This window comes from Semicossyphus pulcher, unplaced genomic scaffold (genome assembly GCF_022749685.1).
Source record: "Semicossyphus pulcher isolate SPU_LCO1_2020_fin unplaced genomic scaffold, fSemPul1.0.p SCAF_16, whole genome shotgun sequence".
In the NCBI taxonomy this organism is placed as follows: domain Eukaryota; kingdom Metazoa; phylum Chordata; class Actinopteri; order Labriformes; family Labridae; genus Semicossyphus; species Semicossyphus pulcher.
This window is the reverse complement of record NW_027211670.1, coordinates 9568245-9590928: the sequence shown is the minus strand read 5'-3', so window position 1 is coordinate 9590928 and position 22684 is coordinate 9568245. Positions and strand designations below refer to the sequence as shown.

Below are 22684 nucleotides of genomic sequence, written 5' to 3'. Positions count from 1 at the left end.
ATTACACGAGGGGAATTAGCCGCCCTCCCCAGCACAGACAATGGACAAAGGGGTGAGACAGGCGCAGCTTGGAAACCTCTCTCATCAGGTGAGAGGTGATAAGGGACTCTGGCTGTTGCAGCGTCCAGCTGCTGACAGCCCAAGGTGACTCTAAGAACAGGACTCAGAGAGAGGGCGTAACCATGGTGTAGACATTGGGAGTTATCCCCCCAGAATCTTTTTGTGCAGGTCCCACATTTCTATAATGTTAATATTCAAAAAGACGCACATTTAGATCATCATACATTTACCATTTAAATTCACATTTAAAGGAATAGTCTGTGATTTCTCTGACAATCGCTGCCCCCTCTACTTGGTTTCCTTTTGGTCAGTTGCTTACTGTTAACTATCTGTGAACACACCTAGAAATTACAAGTATGCCCTTTTCAGTAGTGGCCATTAGGATAGCTTCCAATTTTTATTTATAGATGGTATTCATGTAATTTTGCATGCTTTATATGTCTACACATCAGTCGCCCTATTCCGAGGGAAATCTGCGAACCTGGCAACCCTGCACAGACGGGAGCGTGAGTGTGTGCTGGCTTAATTTGGCTGCAGCCAAGTGTACACTTGGGAGGGGTGTCACACGCTTCTGTTTTCCTTAACAATTGGAAATAAATTGAAAATAAAAAGGAAATAACGGGACCCAGATCAGTTGACAGGGGGCAGATATGAAGACATATTTTCCCAAAGAGTGGGTGGTTTCGCCCATGACTGAGAGGAATAGTTGCAGTCTTTGAACTTAAAGTCACAGAGAGCAGATTTAGTGAACACGGTTTATGTTTTATTATGGAGTGATGTTTTGCTTTCAGTGTCAACGACTAGTCAGGAAAAAACGGTATAGGTAAGACTGAAGCACCTTTAAAACATGTATGGTCTCATTGCACCACGCCATGAATTTAACTGCAAACACTTTCTGCCAAGTGTGTAAAATACATAAAGAAAGAAATTCAAGTCAGACCAGTTAAGTCCCTTTTAGCTCCATTCTCTGCCTGTTATTTATAGACTGTAAACCTCAACGCCCGCACGTTACCAAACTGTTTGCACATTTTGTGTGCTCATTTCCTTGAGTTTGTGTAGCTGATTAAGGGAAGCTTGCATCACAGACAGGGTAAGGGCCTTAAAGGTACATTACCACATCCCAAAAGACAGCAACATAAACTCTTTAGTAACACTGACACAATAATGGCTTGTTCATTGTTTGTATGTTGGTAATAAATCATTAATAATGGTGTAGTTAGTTTAATAATAGAGTCATTATCTCCTCTGTCACACAGCAGGAAGCTGCCTGCGTGTTATAAAGACGACTATAATCATATTGATCTAAAACAAAAATATTCCCTTTTGTAGCAAATAGAGTCTGGCGTGTGACAGTTTTATCCCTGCAGAGCCGGAAGAAGGTCTGCGATGCTCTCCACGTAATAATCCGGCACCATACTCTGCTTCAGTGTGCAGCCGCTCTTCTGATTGGCCTCAGCATCTGCCACCGTGTTCACCCCCGTGAGGGTGAGGAGGGTCTTCAGGCCGCAGTTGGTTCCCAGCATGATGTCCGTGTCGAGGCGGTCGCCGACCATGAGGCAGCGGTTGGGGTCCACGGCGAACTGGGAGGCCACGCAGTCGAACATGAAGTTGTTGGGTTTGCCCACTGTCTGGGCCTCGCGCTGGGCTGCTGTCTCGACGGCCTTCAGCAGGCAGCCTGTACCTGTGGGAGGAGGAGTGAGGTGAACCTTTACTTTATTACCACACGGATCACAACATTTATACTTAATTTCCTTTGTTATGATTAGAATTTTTGATTTGATGATTTAGTAATAAGCACACAACTTAGCAAAAACTGGGCATATTTGAGTCTTTCACGTGTATTTAACCAAAATAAGGTTACACTGAACCAACCTAATAGGTTGAGTGAGTTTAAAAGCCTAAAATGTGTATAACCTTCTCTAACTCTTGCCAGCATCTGCAACAGTGTTAATCTGTTTAAGCCTCTGCTAATGCATCCGGTGAGTATCCCTACCTGGGACAGCCTTCCCCGCCTCCAGAGGCAGCCTGGTGTCCCTGTTGGTTCCCACAAACAGACAGCCCGGCTGGCTCAGATACTGTAAGGCCCTGTTCAGCTTCATGTAGCTGAAATGTTCATCAAAGCCCACCAAAACCGCCTTCACCTCTGCATCCAGTGGCACGTTGGCCCAGTCGAGCTGCTTCCCGAAGATGGCATCTGGTCCCACCCCAGTCTGCTGGATCCCCACCGCCTCCAGCTCCTGCCTCATCGCGTTGCTCCCAACCAGGTACACTTTGCCCTCCAGCTTGCAGACTGTCTTCAGGTACATAGCGGAGCAGTACGCAGTCCCGAACACCTCTTCTTCCCTGACATCAAACCCCAGCGTGGTCATTTTATCGGCGTACATCTTCCTCGTCTTGGTGCTGTTGTTGGTGACGAAGAACACCTTCTTCCCGTTTTCCTTGAGCAGGTTAATGACCTGAGGGGCGCCAGCGATGGCCTGGTCCCCCCGCCAGATGACCCCATCGCAGTCAAACAGGACGCTGTCTACTGAGTCCAGCAGCTGCTTCACCAGCGATCCGCTCAGACGTGTGCATTTTGACCCAGACATCACGGAAAAGATGTTAAACAGAGCCTTAACGCCTTGACACGTTTGAAATGAATATCTATACGAACAGTACGTGACAGTTACCGTTGCTCCACTTTGCTATCGGGCGTTCACGTCGGCTGTCATGAAGTTTTGCAGCAATAAATGTAAGACGTCAAGTTTTACCTTTGAGGTAAGTAACGACTTGTTCAGAAGACCGGTTTCGTCAAATAAGTGTAGTGTTGAAATTCACCGAGGATAAACCCTGACCTTTCACTGAGCGTTACATCAATTCCACTGTTACTTCCGCACCGGCTTAAAGTGACAGCAACCCCACCGGAAACCACACACGAACAAGTGCAGCCCCACTTCCGGTCAAGCTTCCGTCACTAACATCTACCAGCAAGATTTTCTATTTTGGACAGGCTTTCTTTTCTAACACTGCGACACATTTTACGACCTAACAGGTTCTTTTATTTTGTTGTTTGTTTGTTATTTCCAGTTTACTAAATGATAATTCATGTTTTTTTCATAGGAGGTTTGATCTTTTGTTGTCTATTATATACTGTTAAAAATTTGAGTATTGTCATTGTATATATTGTGATACAAATAAAGTAGTTAAAAAAAACCCCTCTGCCAACACGTTCTGTAAATCAGGTTAATCACAACATTATCAACATATATCACTGTAAAACCCTGTGCTGGCCTTACTGACCTTCCTTATTGATTGATTTATTTATTTATTTACATCCCTACCTACCTTTGAATACATCTTTGCCTGATTTGAAATGATTAAACAATGTTGAAACCTAATGCCACTTACATTTAAGTGTTAAAGACATGTCTTTTTGGAAGCCTTCATGCTTAAGTTGATAGCAGGCAAATGATTAAAAAGAAGCACAAAATAAGGTGTTCTAAGCTTAAAGCTACAATATTTAATTAAGAGGCGATGATCTAATCCAACATAGCTTACTTTTGTGTTTGCTGACAGTATTCCTTCTAATCTTTGACACCTTGTGAAAGATAATACCAGACTCATTAAAGAAAAAGCTAGCGTAAACTTTATTTCTTCAGTCAGTAAATGCAGCATAACAACACAGAAGGCAGTATTTTTTTCTCAATTGTCTTTTTTCTTAACAGGTTGTAGAGGGAAGAAAATCTCTCCCAGGTTTCGAAGGATCCCTCTGCTGTAGTAGTATCTTTTGGAGTGGTCTGGTGCGGGGTTACAGAGATGGTCCGCTGTTGTAGTTGGGCGGCAGTGCTGACAAACATATCCTCGACTTTTGTACCACTCATTGGCAGTTTGATTGACAAGAGCCAGGTAGGAATGAAACAGGGCATAACCCGCCAGGAGGAAGAAGACAAAGACCAGAAATCCAAGCATGAAGACGATTCTGGGGAAGGTTAGGAACAGATGCTGTTGGAAGATAACAAAACAAGATATTATTACAGTACAACATGACAAAATAATGAAAAATAAACATGGCTGAAGCTGATCCATTCAATATGAAGTCTGTCAGCAGCATTGGATCTCACCTGTACAACAAACATAAACCCTGCTTGTTGCTGCTGGCCGTACTCATCTATATAACTGGCCGCCAAAAGCCCTGACCGCAGTACGGCATGAAGCAGCATGTCTCCTGTAAGCACGGCGATGTCCCCCGCCATGGCACACACGCTGAAGAGGTAAAGCAGGAAGTAGCGTGTGTTCCGAGCACCGATGCAGTTGTTCACCCAGACACAGTGGTGGTCGAAGCGTTGGACACACCTGTTGCAGAGCCCTGAAACACAGGCGGTACAATACCAAAAATTAGACACTCCTATGTGGAGAAAACTAGAAGAAGATATGTCTTAGCTTGTTTTGTAAAGGTAGCATATAACAAATTTACATATGTATTACAAATACTCACTGCAGTGTTTCGAGCGAGCCGGTTTGATGAGCTGGCAGGTTGGACACGAGACTCCAGGATGAAACAGCCTCCTGTCATATGGATAGATGTTAAGCTGGCCAGCAACTTTCTTTTTTGTCACGGTGCCTGCCGGGAATTATGGGAAGAGGGGGAAAACATTACTTGAGCGTAAAAGCACATTTGAATGTAATAGTAGTAAGCCTGTAAAGTGCAGAACAAATCAAGAACACAAACCAAATTAAACTGTAAAATGACAAGACAGATGATTTAAGTTAAGTTTTGCACCAAGAACAAAACTGACAATTGCATTGACAATGAGTTAGACTCACATGAGGATACATTGGCCTGTTTTATTGTACCGTTTCACAAAAGTAAAGTGTAACCAAGTTGTACATGTCTTACACATCGCACACCTCGACAAACAAGGCTTCAACTCCTCAGCCTGTCTCATATAATACATTACAACATTGCAGCCAATAAAAAGCATGTAATATAGCAGCTAATATAAAATTAACCTGGATCTCTTTTGATGCAGAGGTAGAAGAAGACGGTCTTGAAGGCAAGCAGGACGTAAGGCACAGACAGGTTGGTCAGAGTGGTGTCCATCTCCCTACAGAAGCCAAACACCTCATAGGTGAACTCTGCATACACAGCACCCTCCAGCAGGATATGCAGATAGATGAACATGTTGTTCCTGCAATCAGAAGCCAATGACAAATATTAAAGGCAAGTACACAGAAATGTAAATGATTGACACTAAAATCAAAGGCACGAACACAATGTTAGAAAACATACAGATACAGACTTCAGTCATATTGTGACATTGTCTTTATTTCTAGGAACACATTATTTACAAACCTTTGATGAAACAGCCTGTGCAAGCTCCACTGTGACCATTTTTGGAGCCATTTTGGCGTAATTGGTGCAACAACCTGTGAGGAAAATTGTATACAGCTCATTAACAGTGGAAATATTGTCTTGTGTAACAGCGCCGCACAGTGTCGTTTTATGAAATTACAATCAACATGCTTCTTTTCTTACCTTAACTATAGAGTTGAAGAGGATACTAAAGGGGGTTTGCTGCCGGCCGGAGTATTTGCAGACTAGCACTATACATGTCAGCACCACTACGACGTAGATAGCAAACAGCGTGAGGAAATCCATGTCTTACCTGGCAGTTTCAGAGACACAGACCAACAGGTGTTTATGGTACAAACTCACGACGAACAGGTAGCAAACTTAACAATAAGCTATAGTTTTAGTATTTTTAAGTTATTGGGACTAGTATTATTACTTTGTTTAAACATGGTGAATATTGTGGACCAAAGTAATGCAGGGTGTGTCTTCTAAAACCACTCAAATGAACAAGTTACGTTAGCATGCTATCCTACGGCAGTAGCCAACGTTAGCAAACATAGCATAATTCTCCCGCGTTATAAGCTATTTACTCCTTACCTCCTAGTCGAGGTCACGCATAGCTGCCTGTATTTTAGTGTTTAATCTCACGTTAACATAGTTGGTTTTGATAGCAGTAAGGCTAGGAGCTTCGCTTCGGGTACACGAACATGCTCTGTAAACAATGGTACTTCCGTAGCATCGACGTAGCTACATTCCAAGCTAACAGCTGATTGGTTAACCTGCTCAGGCTGACACTGCTGCAGGACGGCGGGCTCAAGGATCTCTCAGTATTCAGCTGATCGATTTAAGTATAATCTTTGTTCAGATAGTCACACTTTTCCATAATAATATTGTTATTAAGGTCCAGACTTACATAATCCTCCATTTCTTTTCTATAGCTTAAAATAAGTCGCCATTATGAATTGTATCTATGACCATAAGACCAAATTCATAAACTTCCAGTCTCCTATGTGTATCAGAAATGTGTGTGTCTTGAATAAAGAGAAGATGTGATGCTCTTAAGTTTACACGTGGGTCCACAAGCTCACTTTTTTATCATCCAGAGAGCACTTAACGTTTTCCAAGTCAGACATAAAAACTAGGGATGCACGATATTGTAAATGTAAATGTAGACAGTAAATGTAAATGAATTACAGTAAATGGTAGATGAGATGCCAGACAAGTGAATTTCCCTTTGGGGATCAATAAAGTTATTGTTGTTACATTGGTTTTTTTGCCAATATCCTATATGTTGATATTTTCCAAACCTTTTTGCCAATTGTCGATTTTGATACCGATATATTAGGCGCATGTTTTTTTCCACCTAAATGCAGAGAACATCAAATCTCCCCTGTAGTGAAATTGATATCATGCCTACTCTTACTGTAGTGTCCCACTGGGAAATGCAGAAATAACATAATACGGTTCTTTTTAAAATGTACACATTCACCGGGAAATATAGGAAAACTACTTAAACTGAGGTTATGTATCTGTAATATTCATACAACTGAGACAGGCTTGGATGATTAGATTTGGCCCCTCCTCGCATGACGGATGCTGAGCAACCATTGCAAATAGCTACCTTTCTGTCCGTTTCGGAAACTTTGAAAATACCGCAGACATCTTCTCCCCTTCCTCAAGCTTGACAGAAGAGGCGTGGTGCTGCCCTCACACTCGCACTGAATTAATGGCGTAGCATTACGTCAAGCTTTTTTAGGAAATCATCGAGCTTTTACGCACAATTAAAGCTGCCGATGCCAAAATGTCATTTTCAAGCCATAATCTGCAGATACCGATAAAGTTCTCTTAAACAGACAACTAAAGTGGACTGCACTATTTTCAGCATTTTGGCCTCAGTGCCTACATAAATAACTCACTAAGTATTGTTTTCTCTCTCTCACTGCCATCCGCAAAACACAGAGGCATCACAAGACACCTGTTGGATCTAGTTGCCGACATGGCCCAACACTCATATTACAGCTCACAGGACTGGAGAGCGAAGCATTACTCAGGAGCCCTGCATGCACATCTACGGATGCTGGTTAAAAAGGTACGGGATGTGTGTTTGTGTGTGTCTTTTCAAGCTCTGTGCTGGTGTGTTGATCGCTTTAGATGTGTCTTTTTTAAGTTATGTATCATTCATAATGCACTGAGTTTATTTGCGATTACAATCTGTGGTTGAGAAGTACTTCTAGATACTTTTCAACCACTTCATGACAAAAGCAGGAGGCGGTTTTGCTCAGGTCCCTTTTTTTTGGTATAGAACTATTATAAAACTATATTAAACTAAATATCTAAAGTGTAACGCAGATAAAACTATTTAAATGATTTTTCTACAGAAGGATTTATTATAGTTTAACAAAGTAAGTGAAGAGCTCGAGACACTGTCCTCGAACTCAACGGCCTGTGAAATGTCAGTTTTCTGTCTCTCGTCTTGTCACACATGAGTGGCTGTCTTGGCTGGAGTGTAAGAGGAGAGTTTGATTGAAGTGAACAGTGTCTGTTTGGCGATACAGCCACTTGTGTTTAATTATTCAGTTGGTGCCGGGCTGTCTTTTCCTTACTGGATTCTTTGCCACTAATGACAGCTTACACCCCACTAACCGGCAGAATGAAGGTAATGAATTCTCATTTAAATGTACTTACTGCAGCATTGTCACTGCTGTAATTGACAAACCTGTGCCAAAAACTACAAAGATGTCTCTCCATACGACTGCACACACAACTCTCAACACAGAAGGAATTGTAAAACACCTGCATGGGTTTGCAATAGACGAGTTGGGACCTTAAATATTTCTATAGACCCGTTTATGGTCGATGTCCGCGTGCATCTTGGCAATGGAAGTGCCGTTTTGCTCCATTCTTCCAGACGAGTTAGCAAGCTTTTAACACTAAATTTCGACTGTTAGCAGCATCAAAATGTCTGGTTGTTGCGTGGACGTTATTGTCAGAATCGATATTCCAACGGTGGACTCAAGTTCTACAGAATTCTTACAGGATCACGACTGTTTCAGAGCAACCAGTGGCGTCTGTGACTGCAAGCTATTAAACGTGTGAAAACCTAAATGACGCTGTTTTTTTGTTTGTTTCAGAAATTTTGGGGCAGAGCCTCAAGTTCTTTACAAGTTGTAACAACCTGTGTGTGGCTAATGTGTAAGCAAGAAATTGCAAATGTAAGCCCAACATTGACTCTCCTTTTAACTCTGTTATGGTCTCCACCAACTACCAAGACATAAATGAGGCTCTTTAGCAGCTAAATGGAAAAGTACGGTTGCTTTTTTTTTTGACTCAGCTACCTGGATAATACAGGATACCTGGACCAAAATATTGAGCTACAGATGCTAAATAGAGGTGCTAAATGACTGAATTAAATGAATGTGCAATGAATTGTTCCGTAAAGCCGAAGGGAACTGCAGAGGCAGATGAACTTACGAGTTAACCCTTTCAAATTACAGTCTTTGTTTACATTGCTCAATCAATCAATCAATCAGACTTTATTTGTATAGCACTTTTTATACATTTAATATGCAGCACAAAGTGCTTTACATGGACAGAAAATAAATAAAAACAAAAATAAAACTATCATCATCACAGCATCCCCACCCCCCCGATTCATGCACAAGGCTAAGTAAAACAAGTAAAAACATGCAAACAGAGTTCAATAAAAACAGAAACGAAACCGAGGAAACGCTGTCATGAATTCATAACGAGGAAACACTGCAGGTACGATTAAAATGTTAAGACTCAAAATAGCAGAATAAAATGGTGAACATAAATAAGACCATAAAACATTAAAAGGTTATCCATAAAAATAAACTACAATCAAATAATAAAATGCTTACTAAGATGATAAAACACACAAAGAAAAGTAAAACTAGAGTAAAGTAATGAAACACTAAAATGAGATAATAAACACTAAACAAATATATATGAATCACTAAAACAGACTAAGATGCAAAAGATTTGCTTTTATTAGAATCAAATTAAAGTTTTTAAAATATTTTTTTTTGTTTTTTATTTATGGGACAGCTGCAGAGAGACATGTGGGGGAGTGGAGAGTGGGGGATGACATGCATCAAATGATCGTCAGACCAGCCTGGATCTGTCAGAATGTGTGACAAAACACTGCAATGTCAAGATGTTGTCTGCATTGGAGGCTGAGTTTAGGTCACAAACTGCAGCTGGAGTCAAAACGTTCAAGTTTTAGGCACTGATTTTATCTCTGTATTGAATGTCCTACTCTGTGTGTTACTGCTTTCTAAGAAGGTCAAAATCCCAGTTATGGTAAATTGGTTTAAAGGACCAATATGTTACATTGACAGCTAGCGTCTAAAAAGGGTACTGCAGTCCAAACTCAAGATATTGGAGAGTGTTGTCTCACCCCGGCCCCTCCTCCCCAGCCTCTGTGTACGGGGCGCCTGTTCTACCAGCTGAGCTAAACCAGCACCCCAGTTCAAATGAAAGTGATGTTAAAGTGTTTCTGCTTGAGTTGTGACAATGTTTCATCACCACCCCAAAAGAAGGAACAGGAAAAGAAAAAAATACATCTTTCACTCAGCTTGGACCCTTTCACTACTTATTATCGGTTGAGCATAATATTGGTAGCATAATATTGGTAATTTACAATATTAAAATGACAAAGATTTAATGCACTGCTGCCAGCTCATGGATCGACTAAGAGATACAAGATAAATGGGCTGAAATCAAAGCTTAGTTTAAAGGAACAATATGAAATAAATTTACTGGAATGTATCATAAAATGGTCATGATATGTCATCAGAGATTAAGGAAACATGCTAAGTTGAAATAAGGCTTCTCCGACAACAATGCTGCAGCCAGTATGTTCACGTCCTGAAATTTCCGGTCCAGTGCGGAACGTCCCTGCGAGATCCCGCCCACTGCCCATTTCGTCACCCGGGTTGCCAGACATGAAACCAATTGGCGCACAGGACTCGTTGCTTCTCATTGTCAAAGCGCACGTCTTGCGCTCAAGTAGGTTCAATGTCCTCAACCTGGCAACCTGCGTGAGCTTCTTGTTGTAGTAGAAGCGTAGCTCTGTTTGGGAAAAGCTGAGTCCGTGAGTGTGGGTGGTGGAGCGAGTGAGTGAGAGATGCAGGAAGTGAGTGTGCGCGCATGAGTTACGAGAGTGATCAGAGCGGATCAGCGGAGAGTTGACAACTGTACAATAAGGCTGTGTATAAATAAAGCCACGTACTCCTCAGGAATGAAGCCGTGCTCCCGTGTCTTGCTCCCTGCTCGCTGCTGTGTGTGTAAAGTGACGGAAGTTAGCACCGAAGCCAGCGGCAGCTTCGGCCCTGGAGCAGACCAATAAGTCTCCCCTGTGCTTTCGGTTGGAACGCTGAAGCAGGAAGATTCGAATCTGGGGAGGAGGGGGCGGGGCGAGACAACACTCCAATATTTTGAGTTTGGACTGCAGTACCCTTTTTAGACGCTAGCTGTCAATGTTACATATTCGTCCTTTAAACCAATTTACCATAACTGGGATTTTGACCTTCTTAGAAAGCAGCAACACACAGAGTTACAGACAATACAGAGATAAAATCAGTGCCTAAAACTTGAACGTTTTGACTCCAGCTGCAGTTTGTGACCTAAACTCAGCCTCCAATGCAGACAGCATCTTGACATTGCAGTGTTTTGTCACACATTCTGACAGATCCAGAGATAATACATGTCCTATGGTGCTCTCTATTCCTGTATGATTGCTCTATAATCAGTAAATGTATTCATTCAGGTCGGGGAGCATGTGCTCCTTCAGTATAATTTACAGAGGGGTGGAGGTGCGCTGAAGATTCAGCTCATAATCCTACTAATCCTACAGGCTAAAGTCTTAAATTGCCCCTGCTCCTTCTCAATGGACTCAACATTTCGGCGCATTCACACACATGGAAGCAGATTTCCAGGCAAGCAGACGCTCCAATTAGTACTCATCAGGCTTCCTTGCATCGACGCAGAGTGATTCTGGGCCAGGAGCAGTCCCTCGGAGAGCCACCTAGCCAAGAGAGGAGGAGGAGGAGGAAAAAAGACACATTGGTGTATTTATAGAAAAATGAGGCCTCACAATACCCTTTTTGGAGAGAGAATTATTAAGGAACCGAGGTGCGCGGGTGCATGCGTCCCAGTTTTCTGATTAACACTGTGCGAGCAGGCTGGCCCCAGGATGAATCAGGGATGAGACGCAGGACTAACTCCTTGACACACTCGCAGAGAGACCGCGCTCGCTTCTCATGCACACTCACCCTTTGCTCATGAGGACACTGCCGCGGTTTCAAGGAGGAAGAATGGGGCAGTGTTTCCACTTCATCACCCTCTCTTTTTGACTTTTTGTTCCGGGGGTTATCAGGGGGGGATTTTTTTTTTTTTTAAACATCACATTTGAGAAGACAGGTTGGATATCAGGCTGCTAGCAGGCCGCCTGCTGCTTGACATTCAAGATGAAGAAGTTTCTGCAAAACAAAAAAGGCAGATACTCTTTTCGGCAGAGCAAACGGGGCTCTCGGTATCCATCCAAAGATTTCTGTAAGTCTGTTATCAGCTCGGTCCACTGTGTGCATCCTGCTGTGGCTTTAAGGGAGGCACATCATTAGCTTCCAGCTGCGCTCGAGGGTTTTCAGATGATTATATTTAGCAAAGCCAACATGTCAATTTATGTAATTCTGCGTTAGAGCTGTTTTTGAAAGCTGTCAAACGTGGATTAATTCATCCTTTTTAGTCATAAGTTTGGCCTTCAGCTACAAGTGCCTCTTTATGTGCAACTTTACCTCACTTGATGCCAATTTGTACCTGCTTAGAAGTGCACTCAGTTGCGTGCCCTGCTGCTTCATTACATAACCATTCAACAGGATTGACTGTGCATGTGCGACGAGTAAAAAAGAAGTTGGATGACCTTTTGTCTCTCAACCTAATTAAGGTCACAATCTCTGCAGTGACTTAATTTGATTGGCTGCTTTGGAGCTTGTGAACCAGGTCAGGGACCTGACAGCGTGACACAGTTCAGGGTGGAGGGTTACGGAGCCGCACTCGATGGTATAACTCGAGACGAGGGAGATAGCAGATAAGAAGCAGGAGGAGAGAGACGGGTACGGAAGCCTTGAATTGGAGCTCCTTTAAAACATGCAGAGGATTATTTGATCCAAAGCGGGTTTTGAGATGTCAGGAAACTTAAACGCATTAGCTACAGTGGGTAAGTGAAGACTACATGTCTCAGGATCAGGCTTTTATGATGCAACACTTTTCTATGGGTGAATTGGAAAGGTCGTTTAAGGACATAATCCTTATTTTTGCGCATGCTGTCTTATCACCTGAAAACTTCCCATCCTCAACATCATTTCTCCTCTTAGTCCTCAGCATGCCGTCGTCCAACCAGGGCTGGCCCGAGGAGTTCGGCTTCCAGCTGGGTGGGAATGGACCCAGCTACATCCTCTCTGTGGAGGAGGGCAGCAGCGCCCACTTGGCGGGCTTACAGGCTGGGGACCAGGTCCTCGAAATCGAGGGCCACAATGTGTCGACGCTCGGTCCCCAAGCTGTCATGGCCATCGCCCAGACTCAGAAGAACATCCCTCCCAGTATCGGAGTCGTGTCCCGCATACAGCAGGTCTCGCAGCTTTGAATCCTTTAAAGCACGTGGCAAATGCGGGTTACGTTTTTATAATTCATTTTTTTCCTGCATTTCAGATGGACATCATACCAGGTCCGGACGGTCGATTCGGGTTCACCATCGTGGGAGACTGCCCCCTGCTGGTGGAAGACTGCTCGCCTTGCTCCCCAGCCGGCCGCGCGGGTTTGAGAGCGGGGGATTACGTCATGGAGGTCAACGGCATCCCCGTCAGGCAGCACGAGACGGCCGCCGCGCTGATCAAGGCCTCCCAGGGGAGGACGCTCCGTCTGGGGGTGCTGTGCCTCGGCCAGAGGCAGAAGCACAGCATCAGCATCGAGGACAGTCAGATGGGAGGAGACGTGGCGAGGCTGGACCGTAAACACAAAGCTCTGGAGTTCAACAGGAAGGTAAATACGTAGTTAGAGCAGTGTTTGCTGATGTTTTAGTATTATTTGAGGAGTTTCCTTTTATAGGTGTGGAAAAAGGTTGAAAATGTTGGGATTAGTGGGAGTATAAACTAGCCATGACACAAGATATGATGGCATGATGTGTCCTCAGACTGCTCCCAGCCTCTAAATGTATCGTCCACTCAGGTGGACCAGATTCTAGGCGATGAACCTGAAGTGAAAGAGAAACTCTTCGCCGTGCTGAAGCAGTACGCTGCAGAGAAGAGAGTCGAGTGGTTGGCCTCGGTGCTGCCCGACATCCTCGCCACCGATGAGCATCGACAGCTCATCTCCAGCATCAGGTAAGAGTCAGACTCCTACCTTTCACCTGCTACAACAGACTAGCAAACACAGAATAGAGTAAAGTGCTGCTGCAAAGACGGCTGTGAAGTCAGAGCAAGTCATTCCTGTTTTTCTGGTCTGGACTTTGGACTGAAAAATGATGCACTTACACACTCTCAAGGTCCGATTCACAAAGCAGATTGCCCAGAAAGTTTCGCAGATCCGTGCAGTTCGCTCTTGTTTTGCGTCTGATTTTGAAGAGGAGCCGTCTGCACCTCCACTCTCTGCTGCGCGGGTGGAGCTCAGCTCCATCCACAGATGACGAACAGGGAGAGGAGGTGGCAGCTCTTTTAATTGTCCTTCACTGTCTGTGAAGTAGCTTCATTTTTTAAACCAGTGCGCAATAGCAGCTCGTCCATATAATAACTATTATAATAATAATGACAATATATTATTAACAGGTTGTTTTTACATTTTTTTATCACACAACTTGTAATTGTTGTCATGATCAGTTGATCAGTGTGACAACTCTTATAACACTGCGCTGCAGTTACCAGCAGCTCTGCAGACGGGCGATGTCTGGGCGATGTGCTCCATATCATATCTCGATAACGATATATATCACGATGTAGATTTTTTTCTGGTAATTTAACAAATAATTCATCGTTAAGAAGTAACCATATGTTAAAACCTATTTTTGGATAATCCCGTGTGAATTAAATACTTTTTATTTGTCAAGTCATGCAGCACTTTCACTAACATAAGGAGTCGTCAGCCAGTGGGGAAAAAGTAGCCAGCTGGGGCGGTCTATATAAAGCTATTAAAGGCAATTCATTGATTTGTTCATTCATTAAGCTCATAAATGTCTGCGTGGCGTCTTGGGAAAACTCTTTAATGCTAACTGTGCAGGCGTCACTTTGTCACCACCGTTGTTTTCCATTGTTTTCTGAAGCAGCATGTTTCTGTGCAGTAAAATACAGCTGTTCTTCTTGTCTTCACTTATTTTGCTAATGTCTATCAAACACTGAAGCGCCCCCGCCTCCCCACACTCACACACTCCGAGCATGCAGGGGCGGGGCTTACACGGACAGACGGGCATCTCTCATGCTCGTGTTGGTTTAAAGCGGAGGCGGGTGCTTCTAAAATAAACAGGAATAGCAGGACGCAACTTGCTAGCCGTAACAATTTTCTTACAAATGTACATCTTTGATATCTTGATATGACACTTTCTTATCACGTAAAACAATTATACCGGTATAATCTGAATGATATGATATGGCACAGCTCTCTGCAGACGGTAGTATTTTCACTGTAACTGCTCGGTGCTGTTAGCGCTACTGTTTGTGAATTAGGTGCTTTTTGCCACAAGGGTCATTTGCATAGAAAGAGGCTAAATTTGCCCCGACTGTCTGCATAATGACTCATTTCAATACGCGCAAACAGCACCAGAGCTAAGACGCTGTTTGCTCTGCAGCGCACTTTGGGGTGCATTCAACGCTCGAGAATGTCGAGTCTTTTTGTGTCATTTGCACAGATTTAGCTGGCTCAAAAGGCGCGCAATCCTTTAGTGAATTAGGCCATTAGTTTTTCAGTCGGACCTTGAAAAACATTCTTGGCAGTATGAGACACAAACAATGGAGCATGCTTTGTTTAAATATTGCCTGTCATCCCTCCTCTGTCTCCATGTTTTCTGTCTTTCTGCGCTGTCAAACTGTCCAAACTGAAATCTCAACAATAACGTGTTGCCTTCCCGATAAAGTGAGTGAACCAAGGACATATGAAAGTCAGTATTTCACTTTGTGCTTCTGCAAAGCTCCCAGTGTTGTAGTATTATAGCTCTCGGCATTGTATCCCACGCACATCCCCGGTGAAAAGTAAAATAATCTGTCAGGATTACGCTCATAATGACTGAGCAAACAGGCTTTAACTGTTGCTCATTCACTCGCATGGTGGATTAGAGAGGGGGCTGCACTGCAGGTTTAGGTGGGCCGCATCTGCCACCCGGGGTAAATCCAGGCTGACCCTCCAAGTCGCTTAAAGTGTCATCTGTGTTAATGAAACTGGGAGGCTAAACTAACATGGAGGGGTTTGGAGATTTTAGCTGTAAACGAGGATTGGCAGAGTGGACTGGATTCCCAGCATGGAGGTGTTTGTGATGATGAGCCACACACGGCTTTAGCTGAGTGCTTGCTTCATGCTTCATGAAAACATCACATGATACCGGTGGCCATGCCGCTCTGCATCCACGAGCCCCTTCCAAAAACACAAAAAAGTGGAGCTACAGGACTGGAACAACGCCAGACGACTTCGCCGCTCAGGTGGAGCTCTGCGCTTGTCTTTGCGCCAGAATAACCAGCTCTCCTGCCGCTCTCTAAATCCCCCGACAGTTTGTCCACAGATTGCACTTCTTCCTCAAGTCCGGCCAATCAAACCCTTTGTTCCCTCACTACGCCGGCTTCCTGCGATACTATGACACTTTGTTAGTGTTATTAATACACTCTAAGAAGGGTTTCCAGCTGTATGAGGTCAGTTTTTGAGCCATGAATAATTCAAACACCTGCGAACACCTCGCTGGTATTTGTATAATAAGAGACACCTATTTGCACGAGCACCAACACCAACCTTAATGCCACTTCTCTATTGTTTTTCCATCCCCCCACCCCTCTCACAACTCTCTCTCTCTCTCCCTCTCTCTCTCTGAAGGGGGTTTGTGTTTGGCTCTGATGGATTTTCTTCTCATTATTCTGCTCAGAGCTCGAGCTGTTTCCCACTCTCTCTCTCTCTCTGTCTCTCTCTCTATGTGGTGACCGTTTCCCCCTGACATTTGGTAAAGACAGCCTCCTGCATGCACCAAGGTCCCAGCATATCTTTAATTCCCCTCAGAGAAGCAGCAGCGAAGCAGGAGGTGTGTCACGGTGCAACTTAGAGCTCAGGTTTAGTTTGCTTTCCGAGCGATGGGTGACAGCTGAAACGATGAACTGTCTGGGGTGAGTAAACCTTTCGATTCCTTTCAACGCCAGCTTTTATTTTGAAGGAATTTAGCCGTTTAATGGGCTCCTTTAGGTCTGCACTGTTCCCACAAAGTGGCATTAGTGTAATTATGTATGCGAAGTGGGAGGTGAGTGAATATTTAATGCTGTTGGGTACAAGATGATTGCTGCTTGATGATTAATATCTGATGTTTTTTGCTTCTAAATCCGCTCTTCCCTTGTTGTTTCCCGAGCTTTCTTCAAGGCATTTCCTGCTTTAAATCTATAATTTATTAAGTCAAATGAAGCGTCAACAGTGTGTTTGTGCAGTTTGATGTGATGCGGCCGCACTTTGACGGACACAGCTGGTTGTGACACACAAAGACGCTGTTGTGCTGTCGTCTCTTCAGGGACAGGAGTCATTAGGATGAGTGATGCTCTGCTTTTTCGGATGTAATCTCCCGCCACATGTTTGAGGGTGTGCGCCTGTGTTTGTGTGTGTGTGTGTGTGTGTGTGTGTGTGTGTGGTTGCGCTGTGGGGCTGAATATTGAATGTTTTTGGATTACATAAATATTAATTTTAAACCTTGTCCGCCTGTTTTATGCTGAGTGTGCGTGTTGTCTTTGCAGATAGCAGGTGGTGTTTTCAGCCTGTAACTGCACTGAGATTTGTGCCTCTACCTTCAAAGCTCTGAAGGAATTAAACTAACATGTGCACCTCTAACCAGTAAGCAAAACTATTGTACCATTTATTATACAGTGATATGTAAGTAAATAAGCGAGCAGAGGTTTGTAATGCTAGGTCTAAATCCACAGATCTGCATCCATCAGCTCCTTGGTGCATGCTGTGCACAAAGCCTTCTTTCAGTAGTGCTGATAATGATGGTGTTTAATGTTAACTGAAGGAGTCGGTGGCTGCGGCGTGCTGAGCTGCTACAAGATGAGACACATTAGTGGGTCATAAGGGAGAGTAAGTGATCAACAATACACCTCGGACTTTTTGGCGTTTGAAGTTTTCTCTTTCAGTCAATATAAAATATTTATTCATCTTTAATGGTTAGCCAGCGCGTTCATGTCCCCCTCAGGATTTACTTTAGTGACTTCTAATGAGGGCTGCACGGCGGTGCAGTGGTTACAATTTCATTTAGAAGATGCTTTTGTCCAAAGCAACGCACATCTGAGAGTTAATACGACACAAGGATCAAGACAGGAAGTCAGTAAGTGCCAACAAACAGTGTCAAATGCGATCGGACACAGGTGCTGACAGGCAGTGCACAGGGTGTAAAGAAGCAGATATCATCATCATGATATTGCGGAGGTGTTCATGAAAGAGCTGGGTCTTTAGCTTCTTCTTTAAGGTGGAAAGGGACTCTGTGGACCAAATGGAGTTTGGTAGCTCGTTCCACCACCGGGGGACTACTGAGGAGAAGAGTCTAGTTAGTGAATTTGAATTTGATGCAAGCAGAAACTGGGAGCCAGTTGAGGGATATGAACAGCAGAGTGACGTGTGCTGTTTTGGGTTGGTTGAAACCAGTCGCGCTGCTGCGTTCTGGATCTTCTGCAGAGGTAGTTGCAGAAGTCACTGTGTGATATTACGAGAGCAGTTGTGTTGCATTCTCTGACAGGAGCGCTGTTGCCGCACACCTAGAAGGTTCTTAGTTTGAACCCCGGTTCGGACAAAGTGGGCCTTTGTTTGAGTTTGCATGTTCTCCCCGTGCATGAGTGGGTTCCCTCCAGGTACTCCAGCTTCCTCCCACAGTCCAAAGACATGCTCGTTAGGTCCATTGGTGACTCTAAATTTCCTGTGAGTGTGAGCGTGAAAGGTTGCCTGTCTCTATGTGTCAGCCCTGTGATTGACTGGCGATCAGATCAGTCCAGGGTGTAACCCCGCCTCTCGCTCAGCGACAGCTGGGATAGGCTCCAGCCTCCCCAGCGACCCTTAACAGGATAAGCGGTTTAGAAAATGGATGGATGGAACTTCTAATGATCATGTGACTGTTTATCCAGCTCCAACATCAGATCTCGATTTATCCAACACTTTGGTTTTTGACCACATTTCTCGACCATGAAGCCTCAGCTGTAGGCTTAGTTTTGTGTTGTGCGAATTAGCAATGTTAGCATGCTAACACTTTAGACTAAGACGGTGAATGTGGTAAATATTCTACATTCAAACCAACAGCATATTAGCATTCTCACTATCTGCACATTGGCTGTATATAAGAGGTGGATGTAGCCTCTTGGTTTTGATAGTGAAGCTAATGCTGAAAGTCTTTTCAACTGCATTCTTTCTAGTGGCCGGCAGGGGGCGACTCCACTGGTTGCAAACACATTCAGATTGTATGTAAGTCAATAAGAAAATGGCCTACTTATTAGTTGACTTATTACCTCAGTTAACATTCCTCTATTGAGTTTATGGTCCCAACGACTAGATTCAAGACTTCTTCAATACACCATGATGTTCCTGGTTGGAGTAAATTAGATATTGAAGCAGGGTTTGCTGTAGGGCTTAGCTTACTGTGGTCGACAAAGCACTACCATGTAGACATGTCAACCAGGATACAGATATAACAATGCATATCCATGCTCTCAAATGTGGTCACTTCTAGTCTAATTCTTATATACAGTTCATGTGATGCTGATACTAGCATTTCGATTATAGCACTACTAACTTTAGCCTCACAGAGCTGCTAGCATACCTGCAGGATGTAAGTCTTTGTTATCTTAAAGGGAAGAAGGTTTCAGACACTTCATTTAATGTCAAATGGAAAACAGAAAGTTGTGTTGTTGGGGTAGTTTTTAATTAGTTTATTTATGAAAAAAAACCATGAAATGGTTCGTTGAATGTTTTCAGACCAGGCAAAAAACTATACATATGCTAATCAGGCTAGCTTTGCGAGGCTACTATTGTTGAAATCTTTGTAAAAGCACACAACTCAACTTTCCTTACACTGGCACAGAACTTTAAAGGGGGGGTGTTATGCTAATTTCAAGCCTCTTATTTCACTCTGTGATACCTGTGGAGTAGCTTAGCATAATTTACAGTTTATTGGTGCTCTGTGCAGGCCCTCATACTAAAACGACCCAGTCAGCTCTGTCCCCTTAAGAAACCCTGCCCCCACAAGCCCACTTTCTTCTGATTGGCCAGCTCTCCGAAGCCTGCTGACTTTGTGATGTCACAAAGTGCAGCATGTAGAAAAAACAGTGTGAAACCTGGCGTTCACAGCAGCCTGCAGACTAAGCTGAGAAGCCTGGAGATTACTCTAACATACTTTTACCTACAGATTTGAAACTTCACCCACGATTAGTTTTGACATCCAACATTGTAACATTATAGATATGTCGTGACAGCATGATACCCCTCTTTAATACAGTCATCTATTGCATCTAGTGTATGAAATGTGAAGAGGCATACTGTATTAGTAGCTTTGCAGGTATGAAGCCAGGCAAACGTTAAGTCAGACATTTAAATAAACAAGAAATGCAGTACATTTCAAAGGCAGGAGAAGCTTTTGTTTCAGACCATAAGTAGGGGTATAGTGGGTCGCCCTATATTTAGAAGGTCAGCGGTTCGATCCCCATCTCTACCGGTCTACATACTGAAATATCCTTGGGCAAGAGTCTGAACCCCAAATTGCTCTGGGAGGCGACGCCTGTGTGAATGATAAGTATTTTTAGTATTAGTAATCAGTAGCCTCGCATGGCACTAAATTAGTACATGAATTTGTGTGTGGGAGGATGAATGCTGAGTGGTCAAAAGACTAGAGAGGTGCAGTCCACTCACCATTTATTATCTTATAATAGGCGAATGAATTTTCGATGAACATTCTGCAGTCACGCTTCAATCTAGGACTCTGTTATGTAACCGATCATCAGAGATTTACCGCTTTATTTTACTTCAGCTTGATTTATTTCCTGTTTCATTCTTAATTTTTTAACCATGGTCATACTTTGATCCCACGTATACTTAACCTATTTAATCCAGCTTACTTAGTGGATCAGATAAGGTTGATCTTTTATCACCAACACAGTTTTAAGTCGTCTACTTTTGACAAATTCCTGGACACAAACCAGCCCTCCTGTGATGCTGATATATGATTTAAAATCATATGAATCTTTAATTCCATCGGTTTAATCGTTTAAATGTGTGACCCACCGCTGTGTTTCACTTCTCTGGCAGCGTCGAACAGATGCAGGACAAATAACTAAGCAGGAAAGATCCTCTGCGACACATTCCCCATTATTTTTGAGCTCACCGACCGCAATGAAGCCACATCTGGACACTGGAGATGAAATGAGGTCTCCTCATTGTAGTTTTCTGCTTGTCATTTCTCCCTTTTGAGAAATCCGTCCCTTCCTCCCTGCTTGCTTCCTCCTCCGCCGCAACCCTCCGTCAGATAATTATAGATCTCTGTTCCTTATAAATGAGGTCAAATCAGAGCACTCATTTAGTTTCAAAGAGTTGACACGCAAAACTTTTTGTGATGAGGTGGCTGTTTCAACAGATGGCTGGCTGTGCATTCTGGGGTGGAGAAACATCTGGATTAACCCAAGAATAGTGCTGACAGCAGCAGGTAGACAAACACACACACTCATAATATATATATAAGGAGACATATTTCACTGTGACTTGTATAGAAGACAAATAGCAGGAAAGCGTGGAGATCCTGCAGAGAGGGAGCGTGTGGGATGCTACACCTACATCACTATAGAACATTTATTTATATCCCAGGAGTCAGCTCATTTTAAGTCTGCGCTCAGGGAGCACTGTCTCAAGCTGCAGTCAGGAACATGAACACATCAAACTGATCACAATCTGCAGAGACAGTGACAGCAGGCTGAGAGCATGTGGCCTGTATCTTTAAGTGAGCAGATTTGTTTCAAAACATGAGATACCCACCATGTCTTCAGAGTGGCAGCTACTATTAAAGGGCTGCAGTGGTCAGCACTGTGGCCTAGGAGGTTCCTGGTTCGAATCCTGGTTCGGACTTCATGGGCCTTTCTTTGTGGGTTCCCATCCGGGTACTCCGCCTTCCTCCCACAGTCCAAAGACATGCTCGTTAGGTTCATCGGTGACTCTAAAATTGCCCGTAGGTGTGAATGTGAGCGTGAAAGGTTGTCTGTCTCTGTGGCTGACTGGCGATCAGTCCAGGGTATGCCCCGCCTCTCGCCATGTGACAGCTGGGATAGGCATCCTGAACAGCGGCATTTTTTTAGGGCACTTTCAGATCCTCTAATCTGATGACAGACAAACCTCTCTGCTGCTGCAATTAGTCACTGAAGAGAAAGACACTTTAAACTGCAATTGTGCATTTCTCCCACAAGAGGGAGGCTTAATATGAGGAAATGTTAAACAGCCACATTATGTGTTATTATATTTGATTCATACAAAATCAGTGTTTTTTTGTCATTCTTTAAAGCTCTCCTCTGACTAGATTTATGCTGTAAAAGATGAAAAAATAAACTTACAGACCCACCCAGATCTTTGCTTTATTGCTGCATTTATGAAGACGGATACTCTTTCATTACACTGTGACATTACTATTAGTTACAACTTCCATACACTTGATAAACCACTTCCATAAAGTTAGAGGTCTCATCTGCAGAGGTATAAAGAGGATTTAAATATTGAAGTTACTAGACTGAGATTGTACTCAAGTACTTGTGTAAAAAATGACTCAAGTGAAATTAAAAAGTAGCTCCCTTAAAAAGTACTCAAAGTAAAAGTTCCCTGCTGATTTTTATAATAAACACATGTTGCCAAGGTTACCTCACACATGCACCCTATGCAAATGAACTGAAGAAGAAGAGAGGAAATGATAGCACATTTGGAACAATGTAAAGGTTTATGTAGTTCAAGTGGCTTCATAAAGCAGGTTGTGAAAGCGTATTGTGTAATCTGCAGCCCTCAGCTCCCAGTTATAATTAAAATGAAACGGACCTG

At 43.4% G+C, this 22684-nt stretch overlaps 3 protein-coding genes across 3 annotated transcripts in view; 1 reads left to right on the top strand and 2 right to left on the bottom strand.

The window, feature by feature from the left end:
• Positions 1–801: 801 nt before the first annotated feature.
• On the bottom strand, positions 802–2895 carry pgp (phosphoglycolate phosphatase). Its single transcript, XM_069664678.1, has 2 exons — positions 2054–2895; positions 802–1741 (listed from the first exon to the last, which is right to left on the bottom strand). The coding sequence occupies exons 1-2, from the start codon at positions 2646–2648 to the stop codon at positions 1416–1418; spliced, it is 921 nt and encodes a 306-aa protein (XP_069520779.1). The 5' UTR covers positions 2649–2895; the 3' UTR covers positions 802–1415.
• A 767-nt stretch (positions 2896–3662) lies between these two features.
• zdhhc4 (zinc finger DHHC-type palmitoyltransferase 4) lies at positions 3663–6119 on the bottom strand. The gene is made up of 7 exons (XM_069664855.1): positions 5990–6119; positions 5576–5705; positions 5393–5466; positions 5050–5228; positions 4535–4660; positions 4161–4405; positions 3663–4041 (listed from the first exon to the last, which is right to left on the bottom strand). Exons 2-7 carry the CDS (start codon positions 5696–5698, stop codon positions 3742–3744), a joined length of 1047 nt encoding a protein of 348 aa, XP_069520956.1. The 5' UTR covers positions 5699–5705; positions 5990–6119; the 3' UTR covers positions 3663–3741.
• A 5764-nt stretch (positions 6120–11883) lies between these two features.
• Positions 11884–22684, top strand: part of grid2ipb (glutamate receptor, ionotropic, delta 2 (Grid2) interacting protein, b) — a 52652-nt gene continuing 41851 nt past the window's right edge. Inside the window, 4 exon segments of the mRNA XM_069664588.1 lie at positions 11884–11968; positions 12790–13043; positions 13124–13453; positions 13640–13794. Coding sequence (XP_069520689.1) covers positions 11884–11968; positions 12790–13043; positions 13124–13453; positions 13640–13794 — 824 coding nt within the window.